This window comes from Colobus angolensis, unplaced genomic scaffold, assembly GCF_000951035.1.
Source record: "Colobus angolensis palliatus isolate OR3802 unplaced genomic scaffold, Cang.pa_1.0 Scaffold141, whole genome shotgun sequence".
Lineage (NCBI taxonomy): Eukaryota > Metazoa > Chordata > Mammalia > Primates > Cercopithecidae > Colobus > Colobus angolensis.
In genome coordinates, this window is record NW_012114500.1 from 1,384,127 (window position 1) to 1,398,507 (window position 14,381).

Here is a 14,381-nt window from a genome sequence, read left to right on the forward strand (position 1 = left end):
ATTTTTTAGTAGAGACGGGGTTTCACCGTGTTAGCCAGGATGGTCTCGATCTCCTGACCTCGTGATCCGCCCGTCTCGGCCTCCCAAAGTGCTGGGATTACAGGCTTGAGCCACCGTGCCCGGCCTACAAATGTTATTTTGTAGTCAGCAAGTTTTCTATTTGTCTGCTTGGATGTGAAAGATGCTATTTAAAACCAAACAGCAACTGTACAAGACTGGCTGAACATTTATAATTAAACAATTATATAACCTCCAAAATACAGCAGAATATGAGCCACATAATTAGGATGTCAGCTAACCAAGACAGTGAATTCAGAAGAATGTCATTTTGTGGCATGTGCTCAGCTGAGCTTTAAGTCAGACTGCTGAATGGAAATGTAATCTTTCTACCTTTGTTTATATACACTAATACCAGCTACTGTCAGTACAACTCCTCATGCAGTCAGGACAGCTAACTTTTTTAAAAAGAAGAAAATCATAAACGTATTTTGTGAATATTTACTAATCTCTTATTTGCTTTTCTTGGCACTCATAAATTCTACCCTTTAAAACTGAGATTCGAGTGATTCAAATTCCAGTTACCTCTAAGTTATATTCTGTTAACAACCATCTTGTATAAATTGGTTTCATAAATAAAAACTGCTCTTAAATGATTCTGTCAGTAGGTGTCTATCCACAAGCTTGCCAGCCTGGTCTGCTTTATGTGTGTACATCCTGAAAAGTTGCCAAAATAGCAGCAACAACTGATGAAACCATAGGGAAAAAACTCACTGTCACGCGAAACCAAGCATTGTTGAATTAACTTCTTTGTGGTCACTTGTTTTATGCTTGCTAGATAAGCCAAAAGACCTGTTTGTTACACAAATGTGCATGCATCCATGTATTAGTCCGTTCTCACACTGCTATGAAGAAACACCTGAGACTGGGTAATTATAAAAGAGGTTTAACTGACTCACAGTTCCACATGGCTGGGAAGGCCTCAGGAAACTTACAATCATGGTGAAAGGCACCTCTTCACAGAGTGGCAAGAGTGAGAATGAGAGCCAGTAGGGGAAATGCCAGACACTTACAAAACCATCAGATCTCATGAGAACTCACTATCATGAGAACAGCATGGGGGTAACTGCCCCCCCCCATGATTCAATTACCTCCCACAACACCTGGGGATTATGAGGATTAAAATTCAAGATGCGACTTGGGTGGGGATACAGCCAAACCATATCAATCCATATATGGCTGAAATTTAAATCAGACAATAGTAAATATCTATGTTCAAAGTCCATCAATGCTTTGAGATTCTGAGCTATTTTCTGGTATGGAAAACAGATTTAGCATCTCCATCTCCATTGGATGTATGCTGCCTCCTGTGATGATCAAGGAATGCAATGGTTCTCCCAAGTCCACAGTACACATTTGCTGTAAAGTGCCTGCTGCAATTTTCTGGTCGTCTGCTCCAACCCTGGCTAAGCCAACACAAAGTGTCTCCTCGGTGATTGCTATTAAAAAAAAAAAAAAAGATACTGCCATTCAATTCAGCAAATGCATCATCCTGTCCAACAGTCAAACAAACATTAGTACCACAAGTACATTTCAAGAAGCCCCAAATATCTTAAATCTCTTTTGCCACTTATGGACCAGTTATCCATTAATTCATCCAAGGGATTTTCTAAATCATTTGTATTACCTAATATTATAAAAGAGTACTTCCAAACTTTACCCTTTTCAGAATTCCAAAGGCTTACATTAAGCTTTTAGGACTTGACAAGCTGTACTTACACTCTACAATTGCATAGCATTTGTTTTAAAATAAGTTCTGAATAAACAATGTTTATTACACACTTATGTTTTTAATAACTTACTTATGTTCATATTGACCTAGATATACTGAAGAAACCATGAGATTATGAAATAAATTCACAGATTTGAGTTTCTCCCTTACCAATGTGATAAATTTCAGTTTTCTGTTTTTAAAATGTAATACTCTCTCTTTTAAATCATGGTAATGAGAGCTAAGATAGTAGATATGAGACTAGTAGACTATAGATTCCTTAACAAATAATGAGCATTTGGCATGATTTATGTCTTTAAATTCAAAAGAGCCAGCCTTAATGAGCTTTAGTATTATTGACTCTGGTGCTACAGCTAAAGAGCTGACCTTTTAATGGTTGTATTGTTTAGTTGGGAAAGGGGTCTTGATTGAACAATGATCAAAAGGGTGCAGATGATTTATCCAAGGACAAACGGGAATGCAAGCAACCTCTGTACAAAGTTACGGATATAGAACAGCCTTGCAGACTATTTGCTTCACGACTGTAACATGGCCTACTAAGGAGAATAAAATAGGCAACAATCTCTCAATCTCTTGACCAGGCGCAGTGACTCGCATCTGCAATCCCAACATTTTGGGAGGCTGAGGTGGGCAGATCACTTGAGCTCAGGAGTTCAAGACCAGCTGGGCAACATGGTGAAACCCCATCTCCACCAAAAATACAAAAAAATGAGCTGGGCGTGGTGGCATGCACCTGTAGTCCCAGCTACTCAAGTGGCTGAGGTGGGAGGATGGCTTGATCCCGGGAGGCTGAGGTTGCAGTGAGCCGTGATTGCACCACTGCACTGTAACCTAGACAACAAAGCGAGACCCCATCTCAAGAAAAAAAAAAATCACAGTGGGCGCGGTGGTTCACACCTGTAATCCCAACACTTTGGGAGGCTTTGGGAGGCCGAGGTGGGAGGATCGCTTGAGCCAAGGAGTTCGAGAACAGCCTGGGCAATATGGTGAAACTCTGTCTCTACCAAAAACACACAAAGAAATTAGCCAAGCATAGTGACATGCACCTGTAGTCCACCTAAGGTGGGAGGATCACTTGAGCCCAGGAAGTGGAGGCTGCAGTGAGCTGAGATCGCGCCTCTGCACTCCAGCCTGGGTGACAAAGTGAGACCCTGTCTCAAAAAAAAAAAAGAGAACCTCCCATAAAGATTTACTGACAATAAACATTATTATTATACACCACACACTGTGTCTACATATTAGGAATATAATAACAAATTTTCTCATATTTACCCTGAAGAAAACGATTCCTAGTTTCAGTGTTAAGAATGAAAAGAGGAAAAATAAAAGTAGGATAAGTATATTTTTGCAGGACAGATCTCACCATTGATTAGGGATAACATGATAGATACATTTTACAAAAATATTTATATTCTAATATATCAAATGTGACTTATGTTTAATTTGTGAAAAATCCTCACGTTCTGGAATGGTGTGAATTACACTATAAAAGAATGCCAATTTTTTTTTCTTTCAATACAACTTGAAGCCTATGGGATTAAAGTTGGACAAAACTGACAAGAAATAGTACAATACAAAAACACTGACTCTTGCTTCCATAGTGGTATGAGTCAATATTAAGTCATATACACATCTAAATGCAGCAACAGAGGAATAATATGAGAGCCCTTCTAGGGTCTTGAGTACCTGGTTCTTCTCCTTGTATTCTTTGATTTTGAATAATCTCCAGAAGCTGCTGGGCTGCTTGGTTTACACTCATATACCGTGGAGGTTCATAGATCTTCCTTCCCCTATAGGTAGAAAACTAGATGCCACTGTTCTTAGCCATTAAACTACATAATACGTTATTAATGCAATTACTCTCCCAGGTATACTCAAGTACCACAGTCTACATTCTGTTTGATGTTTTTTACATATACTCACTTTAACCATACACAAAAGCATGATGATTGTTCATTTCTCAAGCTTTTTCATTGTTCTACTTCAACTTTCATCTCACTGAAATGATGGCAGGGACACATAAAGATAGATGTCTAAATGAAAGTTATCTTTATTCAAAGTGATACCTTTGGCAAAAACAATTCAAAATAAGTGGCAATTTGGTCTATACTCTAGCTTAATCAGGTTTAGTGTGCTTTTTATGTCCATTTTTAAACCACATTTCTTCTTTTCACTGTTTCCTCTAAGAAAAGTAAACTAAAGCATCTTGGATGCTTAAAAGTCTCAGTTGATGTTTATTTCTGTATGCCTCAAAAGCCTATCAGGCTTGCCGAATTATCATATTAATAAAAATATAGCTATTGCAGGTCACGTGTGGTAGCTCATGCCTGTAATCCGTTTTTTTTTTTTTTTTTTAATCCCAGCATTTTGGGAGGCCGAGGCGGGTGGATCACAAGGTCAAGAGTTCGATACCAGCCTGACCCACATGGTGAAACTCCATCTCTACTAAAAATAAAAAAATTAGCTGGGCTTGGTGGTGCATGCCTGTAATCCCAGCTACTCAGAAGACTGAGGCAGGAGAATCAATTGAATCAGGGAGATGGAGGTTGCAGTGAGCTGAAATCACACCACTGCACTCCAGCCTGGGTGACAAAGTGAGACTCTGTCACAAAAAAAAAAAAAAAAAAAAACATATATATATACACACACACACACACACACACATATATACACATATATATATAGCTATTGCGGTTTACAATACAGTTCATATAGATTATTTTAATGACTCTCAAAACAATTCTCTAAGTCAATGCTATCCAATGGAAATATAAATGAAGCCACATATATATATAATCAAGTTTTCTAATAGCCATATTAACAAAAAAGTTTGTAAAAAGGCAAATTTTTTTTTTTTTTTTTTTTTTTTTGAGACAGTCTCACTGTGTTGCCCAGGCTGCAGTGCAGTAGTGTGATCTCGGTTCACTGCAACCTCTGCCTCCCGGGTTCAAGCAACTCTCTGCCTCAGCCTCCCAGGTAAGTGGGATTACAGGTGCACGCCACCATGCCTGGCTAATTTTTTTTGTATTTTTAGTAGAGACAGGGTTTCACCATCTTGGCCAGGCTGATCTGGAACTCCTGACCTCATGATCCACCTGCCTCAGCCTCCCAAAGGGCTGGGATTACAGGCATGAGCCACCATGCCCAACCAAAAAAGGCAAAAATTTTAATAATATATTTTATTTAATCCAAAATGTTGTAATTTAACACCTACTCATATAAAAATTATTAAAGAGACTGTTTTTATATTAAGTCTTTGAAATCTGGTATGTACTTACAGCATATCTTAATTTGGATATTAAATTTTCACTGGAAATAGTTGATCTGTATTTAAATTTCATAAAATTTATAGTTGTAAAAGTAGATTTATATACTGAAGCTGTTTCAAACACACTTAAAAGTTTTCCAACAACAAGAGTATCATTTTTTAATTAATTAAAAGTAAATGAAAAATTCAGTTCCTCAGTCACATTAACCACATTTCAAATGCTCCTTAGTCACAGTGGGTAGTGGGTACTGTATTAGACACTGCCTCTCTAAGTAAAAAAGGATTAGTACTATCATTATACATATGAAGAAAATAAGGCTCAGAGATGGAAGTAACTTGCCTAAGAACACTCAAGTAGAGGCAGACTCAACACTCAAACCCATGTCTTTTTTTTTTTTTTTCTCACTCTGTTACCCAGGCTGGACCACAGTGGTGTGATCTCAGCTCACTGCAACCTCTGCCTCCCAGATTCAAGCGATTCTCGTGCCTCAGCCTCCCAAGTAGCTGAGATTAAAGGCACGTGCCACCACGCCCAGCTAATTTTTCCCTTTTTAGTAGAGATGGGGTTCACCATGTTGGCCAGGCTGGTCTGAACTCCTGGCCTTGAACAATCCACCTGCCTCAGCCTCCCAAAGTGCTGGGACTACAGGCGTGAACCATCGCCCAGTCTCACACCTATGTTTTCAGAATCCCAATGCATTAATTCATTCCACAAACACTGAGTGTCTGTTAGATGCTAACCACTGTTCTCAGTGTTTAATCTACAAGATATATTGCTATTTCTACTCTATTATACTGCTTATCATTTCATAAGAATAAAAATGTTTAATGTTCACACTGTTAATGAGAGCTCATTTTCAACCATCTTTAGAACTCAGGTCATTTAAGTAGAATTTATTGAATTGTTCAAGGAAATAAAACAGACGTATGCATTCTCAGAATAATAACTTACTTGATTAGATTTTCCAAAGACTGCTCCTTTACTTTGATGTCTGTAGGAAGTAAAAATAGTTCTTTTAATTTAATTAAAAACTTTATCCAAAATCCTATGTGTAAACCTCAGTTAAGAGTCACCTAAATTTGGGGGAAACATTCTTCCCTCACACTTTAATGAGCCACTTTGTTACAGTAACATAGAGAAGAATGGAAGCTTGTGGTTGTGCCACTAGTTAGAAAACAAACATGAGCTTGGCCCTGAGACCATCCTGCTAACATCTAATTTCCTTTTGGAAAAGAAGACAAAGGAAAGAATTAGATAAACATTGGCAAATACACTACTAACAGCTAATCACAATCTTTGTTTTCATTTCTGCCAGCTAGTAACTGCAGAGACCCAACTGAAAGGCCTTCAACAGATGTAAGTAGAAAAAAAATCTTTTTCACATTTAAAAAAGTCTTTCGCTTTCTTATGAATGTTAACACATGCCATAATTTTGAATAAATACTTTAATTCTAAGTATTCATGCTTTTAACAGGGATTTGAGCACCAACTGTGTGTCAGACACTGTGCCAGAGACTGGGATACCACAGGGACCTGACAAGATATAACCTCTGCTCTCAAAAAGCTTGACAGTCCAAGCATCACAAATATTTGATTCGGTATACTTTTTAATCACTAATGCTTAACTGAACTATTTGGTAAAGGTAAAAAAGCAGAATCACTCTACATCCTCAAAGGAACTCAGTATACAACAGCAACAGCTGCTTCCTGCTTTACATGCTGAAAACAAATGGTTCAGCCAAAGTTTGTTTTTGCAAAAATAAACATAGTGCAACTGAGGAGTCTTTAATAGCCTTATGCAGATTTCCTAAGTGATTATAGAAGTGTTTCTTATAAAGGATATCCAAGAGTTTGCTTGGAAATTATAGCAGAGTTAATATTAAATACATATTTTTAAACGTTCTTGGAACCAGCATTGAAAGCCTTTTTCAGGTTTGAAATATATTTCTACTTGTCTGTCACATTATGGAGAAAAAAGTGAATGTCTGTTATTAAGAATGTGGCCTCCCTATAATCAATGGTGTAAGTCAACTTTTAGATTTCCATTAAGTTATGTTTCTAAGATTTTAAAAATTTTAACCCATTTATTAATTCATTTTGAGCTTCTGAAATGTTGTGATAATGAGATTTTTCATATTTTCAGTTTTCTTTACATTTCAAATATGCTCTATAGAATCTGATTTTTAAAATGAAGAGGGCTGAGAAGAATTTTTACAGGCAAATCCTTTTTAATCAAGGAATGCATTCGTGACTTCGTCTCAAGCCAGACCCCGCGTTACTTTTCCCTTGTCTTCAAACAGTCCATAATTTTTCTTCTCTATTTCTACTTGCTAGAATGTAAGCTTCTCTGATTCATCTTAGTACCAGGACCTAGCATAATGTGAAGTACCCAGAAGACACTCCATAAATGTTTACTGAATAAATTTACTCATGTGGCTGTCCTACCACTCAGTCACCTACCCATCTTAAACTATCCACCTTCTGGACAACATAAGTCTAACTCCTTCATAAAGTCTTTGTTGACATCTCCTCAAATGCTTTTTGTTCTTGGAAAGATCTATACAATTAATGCTATCTTTTATTAACCTCTAATTATATCATATATATTGGTCTTCTCTTTCTAAGTAAATTTTAAATTCTGTGTTTTCCTACCATGATTTATCCACACTAATCCCTATAGAACTTAACCCACAGCAAGCATTCAATAAATACATACTAATTTAAATAATGAGAATGCCAGATGATAAAACGATAAGAACTATGGTTTGAGGATTTGAAATCATGACATCCTATACTTCACACCCTGTTCCTGCTTTTGTTAATGGAGCAAGGAAGATATATTGTTTAACCTTGTTTGTCTTTTCCCAGGAAAGCTAAGAAAAGTGGCAGCTCTTAGAAAGGGAACTCAAGAGCCAAATTTCTGGTTTGTCCTTCCTGCCTCTCCATACAATAGAACTTAATTGTTCTTTAAACTTTCACATGCACAACACATTAGTTCCAAACTAGATTTCAAAGCTTTGAGAGTAGGACCCACGTCTATACTTTCTTGGTATTCCAAAAGAAACGAACTCTACATGGGGCATAGGGTAAGCACTCAATAAACACCTGTACACTGATCTTGTATTTGTCTTTCCAAAGCTTCTGAAAAGATAAGTGCTGCTTGCTCTCCTTCCTGTCACTTTTTCTTTTTTTTTTTTTTTTGAGATGGAGTCTCGCTCTGTCGCCCAGGCTGGAGTGCAGTGGCGCAATCTCGGCTCACTGCAAGCTCCGCCTCCAGTGGCACAATCTCAGCTCACTGCAAGCTCCGCCTCCCGGGTTCACACCATTCCGCCTCAGCCTCCAGAGTAGCTGGGACCACAGGCGCCCGCCACCTAATTACATTACTAAATTACTAAATACACCTAATTACTAAATACAGACGCCCAGCTAATTTTTTTATATTTTTAGTAGAGACGGGGTTTCACCATGTTAGCCAGGATGGTCTCGATCTCCTGACCTTGCCTGCCTCGGCCTCCCAAAGTGCTGGGATTACTTGCGTGAGCCACTGTGCCCAGCCTTTCCTGTCATTTTTAATGGCTATAAGGGGAGGTTATCAGGTGGCCTGCCTCTCAGATTCTTCCTTCCCTGTTCTGTTTTAGAACCTTTCAGTACTGTTGTAAAACACACATTCTAATATCTGAGCTCCAATGAATCCCCATTTTTCATCCCTCAGATATATCTTCTTCAGCAAAAGTCCTTTTAAAAATTGTCCTTCACCTGTCATCTACTTTGACCTTCTACCCACAGCTGATCTTAACTGGATCGAACTTTGGGATAACAAGATGGATATATCTGATGGCACAGTCCACACCAACTCAGAAGTCTTACAGTGTCCTTTTTAGTAAGGACTATAAAGAAGTAAGACCAGTGTCTTTTTACATGGAAAATTCAAGGACAAAATTATAAAGCTAATTAATGATGAATGAAGCACTAAATCACACTGACAATAAACTAAAATAAGAAAACGTCATACTAGCTGATTGCAAATATTGGCATAAGACAAAAGAAAATGTGTTGGAGAACAGTTTATGGCTTAATCTAGATCTATAATTAATTAGATGTCAAGAATAAAAGGGGGCCAGGTGCAGTGGCTCAAGCCTGTCATCCCAGCACTTTGGGAGGTCAAGATGGGCAGATCACTTGAGGCCAGGGGTTTGAGACCAGCCTGGTTAACATGGCAAAATCCCATCTCTACTAAAAACACAAAAATTAACCAAGCATGGTGGCACACTTCTGTAATCCCAGCCTCAGGAGGCTGAGGCAGGAGAATCACTTGAACCTGGTAGGCAGAGGTTGCAGTGAGCTGAGACTGCACCACTGCACTCCAGCCTGGATGACAGGGTAAACCTTATCTAAAAAAAAAAGAAAGAAAAAAATGGAATTAAAAGGAGTGTATTCTGGCTGGAATTGATTGAACTAGCACGAGTTAAGAGATTTTCTGTGCCAATGGGTAATAAGACCAAGTCTGAGAATATAGACTAAATAAAACTTCAATTAATTTCCATAAATATTTATTTAATGCCTACACTGTGCTAGACTTCCAGACATTAGGAAGAGAATAATGAGCAAGATAAAGTCTCTGCTCTTACGACGCAGTGAAGAAATCAAGTTAATAAGGTAATTCATATGGCTGGTAAGACTATGAAAAAAGTAGTGTAAGGTTATAACACATCACTGAAGGGATTCAGGGTGCAGCACATGAGATTAGATAAAATTTCACCCACGATCAGGAGTCAGCACATTTCTGAAAAGGGGCAGACATATTTTAGGTTTTGAGGACCATATGGTCTCTGTCACAACTATCCATCACTGCTGTTGTGGCATGAAAGTGGCCATAGATAATATATAAATGAAGGTGCATGGCCATGTTCCAATAAAGCCTTATTTACAAAACAAACAGCAGGCCAGATGTGATCCATGGGTCCTTGTTTGCTAATCCCTGCTCTGGATATTAATTTCTATCCTAAGAAATGCCAATCATTAGTAAAAATGTATAATAATATTTTCTATTAAGACATACAGCCAGGCACTGTGGTTCACTCCTCTAAGCCCAGCACTTTGCGGGGCCAAGGTGGGTGGATCACTCGAGTCCAGAAATTTGAGACCAGCCTGGGCAACATGGCGAAACCCCATCTTTACAAAAAATACAAAAATTAGCTAGGTGTGGTGGCATGTGCCTGTGGTCCCATATCTAGAAGGTTGAGGTGGTAGGATCACTTGGGTAATGGGAGGTTGAGATTGCAGTGTGATGAGATTGTGACACTGCACTCCAGCCTGGGAGACAGAGCAAGACCTTATCACTTAAAAAACGAACAAACAAAAAACTTACTGTGTTGCTTAAAATTAAATATTGTTAAACAATAGAGAATTGGTTATATTATGCAAATAGCTTAAAAATTTTTGGCAAACAGGCCAGGCGCGGTGGCTCACACCTGTAATTCCAGCACTTTGAGGGGCAGAGGCGGACAGATCATGAGGTCAGGAGTTTGAGATCAGCCTGGCCAATATGGCAAAACCCCATCTTTACTAAAAATACAAAAATTAGCCGGGTGTGGTGGCAGGCACCTGTAATCCCAGTTACTCGGAAGGCTGAGGCAGGAGAATCGCTTGAACCCGAGAGGCGGAGGTAGCAGTGAGCCAAGATCGCGCCACTGCAATCCAGCCTGGGCAACAAGAGCAAGGCTCCATCTCAAAAAAAAAAAAAAAAAAAAAGGGCCAGGTGCAGTGGCTCACTCTTGTAATCCCAGCACTTTGGGAGGCTGAGGTGGGTGGATCATGAGGTCAGGAGATGGAGACCACCCTGGCTAACACAGTGAAACCCTGTCTCTACTAAAAAACTGCAAAAACTTAGCCGGGTGTGGTGGCACGCGCCTGTAGTCCTATCTACCCAGGGAGCCAAGGCAGGAGAATTGCTTGAACCCGGGAGCCAGAGGTTGCAGTGAGCCGAGATTGCGCCACTGCACTCCAGCCTGGGAAACAGAGTGAGACTCTGTCTAAAAAAAAAAAAAAATGTGGCAAACAGAAATCTTTTCTAATGTTCTGAATATCTGTATTTAATATACAGAGGCCAAAATCATGGGTTTATCTGCCCTGATCTTGTGCTATGTGATAGACATTTTGGTGAGTGACTTCACACAGTTTCACTAGGACAGTACAATTCAAAGTATGATCTCAGGACCAATGCCAGTATGTGAGCTTTGTGTTATCAGTAAATGATGAAGTAACTACAGGAGTAAGAATATGTACAAAATTTATAGTAACTTGACACTGACATAAAAGATTGAAAATTTAAAAATCAAACTTATGTTTTAAACAACCCAACCATGGTTCTTTAGTGTTTGAGAAGTACTGCTCTATACAACTCCATGAAGTAGAAAGAATTATTCCTATTTGATAAATATGCAGGCTAAGGAATGTTTACAGTATTCTCTAGCTAGTAAGTAGGAGCACTGAGATTTTGTCTTCTGATTCCAAGTAGAAGTATCATTTCAAAGTTCTCAAAAATGTCAGTTAGCTGTGTTCTGTTCAGTCACAGATTAAGTCTTTGATACCAGTATTTCTTTCTACAACATATGCTACTAAAATAGGGGCTGATTAGCAAATGTGAGTCAGTAAAATTTCAGTGCCTCTGCTACAAAGAAAACACCATGCCTTTCTGAATCTCAGTACTATTATCTTGGTAAACAAAGACAGTGATTCCAGCCAGCTCTTTCCACACGAAACAGGAAATAGGATTTGAGCAAGATGGTACAGTGAAATGAACTATTATTAAAAGGCTGATTCTCCCAGTTCTGTCACCAATTGACTAGGTGACATTGGGGAAATAATTCAATATTCTGGGCCTCAACTTCATCTGTAAAACAAGCTTCAGTAAGATGATCTCCAGAGTCTCTTTTAGATCTATCATTGTGAATCTGATAGCATCAATACTGCAGTATTCAAAGAACCTCCCTAGGAAGGTGCAGGATGGTCCTTGGTAAGACTTGCTCAGTGCATGTCTATTGGATTGCAGTAAATCCTTGATGGACAAATGAGTAAGATATGGAATACTGGAGAGGATCTACTAGGGCATAAGAGGGAGCAGCATAACTATGGTGTGTATGCAGAAATAACCATGTGGTACCTGAAGCAGAAGATGCATGTCTCTCTAAGAGTGTAGGAAACAGTGTGGTCTGCATAGAATGGCTAGACTGTGTCTTTTCTTACCTCTAGCTTATTATCCATAGAACAGTTTTTACCTTAACACAAAATCAAAAAAAGAAAAATATGATAGTTCCATATTGTTACTTCAAGGAAATTCCAAAACCCTTACCTAGTAAACATAATGTGTGCATGCCATTTTGTCTGTTCTTCTTCACTTTGTCAAAGAAGCTTTCTGGTCTCCAAGTGTCTGTCCAAAAAACAATAGAAACTGTCTCTCCAAACTTATATAACTAGAAAAAAAAAAGCACATTAATTAATGATGGAACAATTCACTAACTACTATTTTATAGATAAGGAGAGAATTTAATCATTTTACTACCAAAATAAAACGTGAAAACCCAACTTGAAATGGGTTGGGGATCAAATCTGTCACCAAAAAAGGTAGCGGGAACTTCTCTTTGGTTCATGGTAGCTGGTGTCTTTCTGATACCAGTAGTAGGTAAGTTTCAGTAATAAGTTTCTAGTATTTCTGCATTCTGTATAGGAACATGTGTAACAATTTCATAATTTAGCTATATAGTGTTGCTAAAAATACTGAAATGCAAAGAACCCAGAAGAAAAAAAAAAAGTTCTGAGCAATCAGAGCAGGGTTCACAAAGTTAATATTGTTCTCATTTTACAGATGAGACCATCAAGGCTTAGAAAGATCAACTGACTTAGCTAGTCACGTAGCTAACTAATATAAAAACAAATACTTAAATCTAGTCTGAGGGAATGCTCCTTTCCATCACACTATCTCAATAAAACAAAGTATATGCTCACTTCTGCCATTGTTCCAAACGTACAGTCCCTTAATTTGGCAAGATTCTATTTGTTCCCTCACTATAGAGTTCAGGGGTGAGGGCCTTTTTCCAAACCTCCTCTTTAATAACCTCATGTGGCCTACCCTACTTCACCATCACTACAACCAAGAAGCTTTCTTCTCTGATCCAGACTGGCTGAACTAGTTCACTTAAGTGAGTCCACTTTCAAATCTTACGCTGAGAAAATCTACTTTTGAATTCTGGCTCTGCAACTTGTTGGCTATGTGATATTACTCTAAGACTTTATCTCTAAAATAGGAATAGTGATAAAATTCTGTTCTTTCTACTCCTCAGGTTGTGAGGATCATATTACATGTAAAAAGTTATTCAAGCCCGGCGTGGTGGCTCAAGCCTGTAATCCCAGCACTTTGGGAGGCCGAGACGGGCAGATCACGAGGTCAGGAGATCGAGACCATCCTGGCTAACATGGTGAAACCCCGTCTCTACTAAAAAATACAAAAAACTAGCCAGGTGAGGTGGCGGGCGCCTGTAGTCCCAGCTACTCGGGAGGCTGAGGCAGGAGAATGGCGTAAACCCGGGAGGCAGAGCTTGCAGTGAGCTGAGATCCGGCCACTGCACTCCAGCCTGGGCGACAGAGTGAGACTCCGTCTCAAAAAAAAAAAAAAAAAAAAAGTTATTCAAACTGTGAAACAATAGGTTAATATTAGTTCTTATCTCAGCTCTGAGCAAAGGACATTTATTTTCAAAGACTTAATATAAAACAGAATACTCAAGTTATATAAAGATTTATTCAATTTAAATAGTACTTGAAATAATTTATAATAGAACTGGTAAGCACTAGACTCTGAAAGTCACATCTAGTCCTCTGCCACAAATTAACTGTGTGCCTGAAATAGCCGTGTGACTTCAGGAAGTCACTTTTCTCACCCTTGGGTTCTTCATTTAAAAATGCAGAAACTGGTCTGGAGCAAGGATTAGTCATCCTCTGCTTCCAGTAGCCTAAGGCTTGTCAAATCACTTTCAGAGGCTCGGCAAGAGATGAGGGGAAGACAGGCAGGAAGGAAACAGAGAAAGCGGGGCATTCAGGTGCTTCATCCCTAATTCCCTAGAGCAGCTCAACGTTTCTCAGTTTTTACATAATGAGGTCCTATAAACTATAATCAATACGCATAATGGTGACTTTGAGTTCTAAAGGGAAGGCTCATCATGTTCCTCATAGACCACAGTCTACATCTTACCTACCAACAAGCTTTACTCCAAAGTCCATTTGAAAGCTACCTAAAAACGTATTCTCTCATAGAAGTTATGCTATTCAGT

At 38.7% G+C, this 14,381-nt stretch overlaps 1 protein-coding gene across 6 annotated transcripts in view; it reads right to left on the reverse strand.

Moving 5' to 3' along the window:
- Nucleotides 1–486: 486 nt before the first annotated feature.
- Nucleotides 487–14,381, reverse strand: part of DPH5 (diphthamide biosynthesis 5) — a 36,290-nt gene continuing 22,395 nt past the window's right edge. For 2 of the 6 annotated variants that reach the window (XM_011935196.1, XM_011935197.1), the window contains exons 5-8: nt 12,410–12,530; nt 6,010–6,049; nt 3,476–3,579; nt 487–1,496 (exon numbers count right to left, since the gene is read on the reverse strand). In XM_011935196.1, the coding sequence (XP_011790586.1) occupies nt 1,273–1,496; nt 3,476–3,579; nt 6,010–6,049; nt 12,410–12,530 (489 nt within the window). In that variant the 3' untranslated portion in view covers nt 487–1,272. Of the gene's footprint in view, nt 1,497–3,455; nt 3,580–6,009; nt 6,050–12,409; nt 12,531–14,381 lie in introns of all 6 variants that reach the window. The other 4 variants (XM_011935195.1, XM_011935198.1, XM_011935199.1 and 1 more) reach the window with 4 other exon arrangements.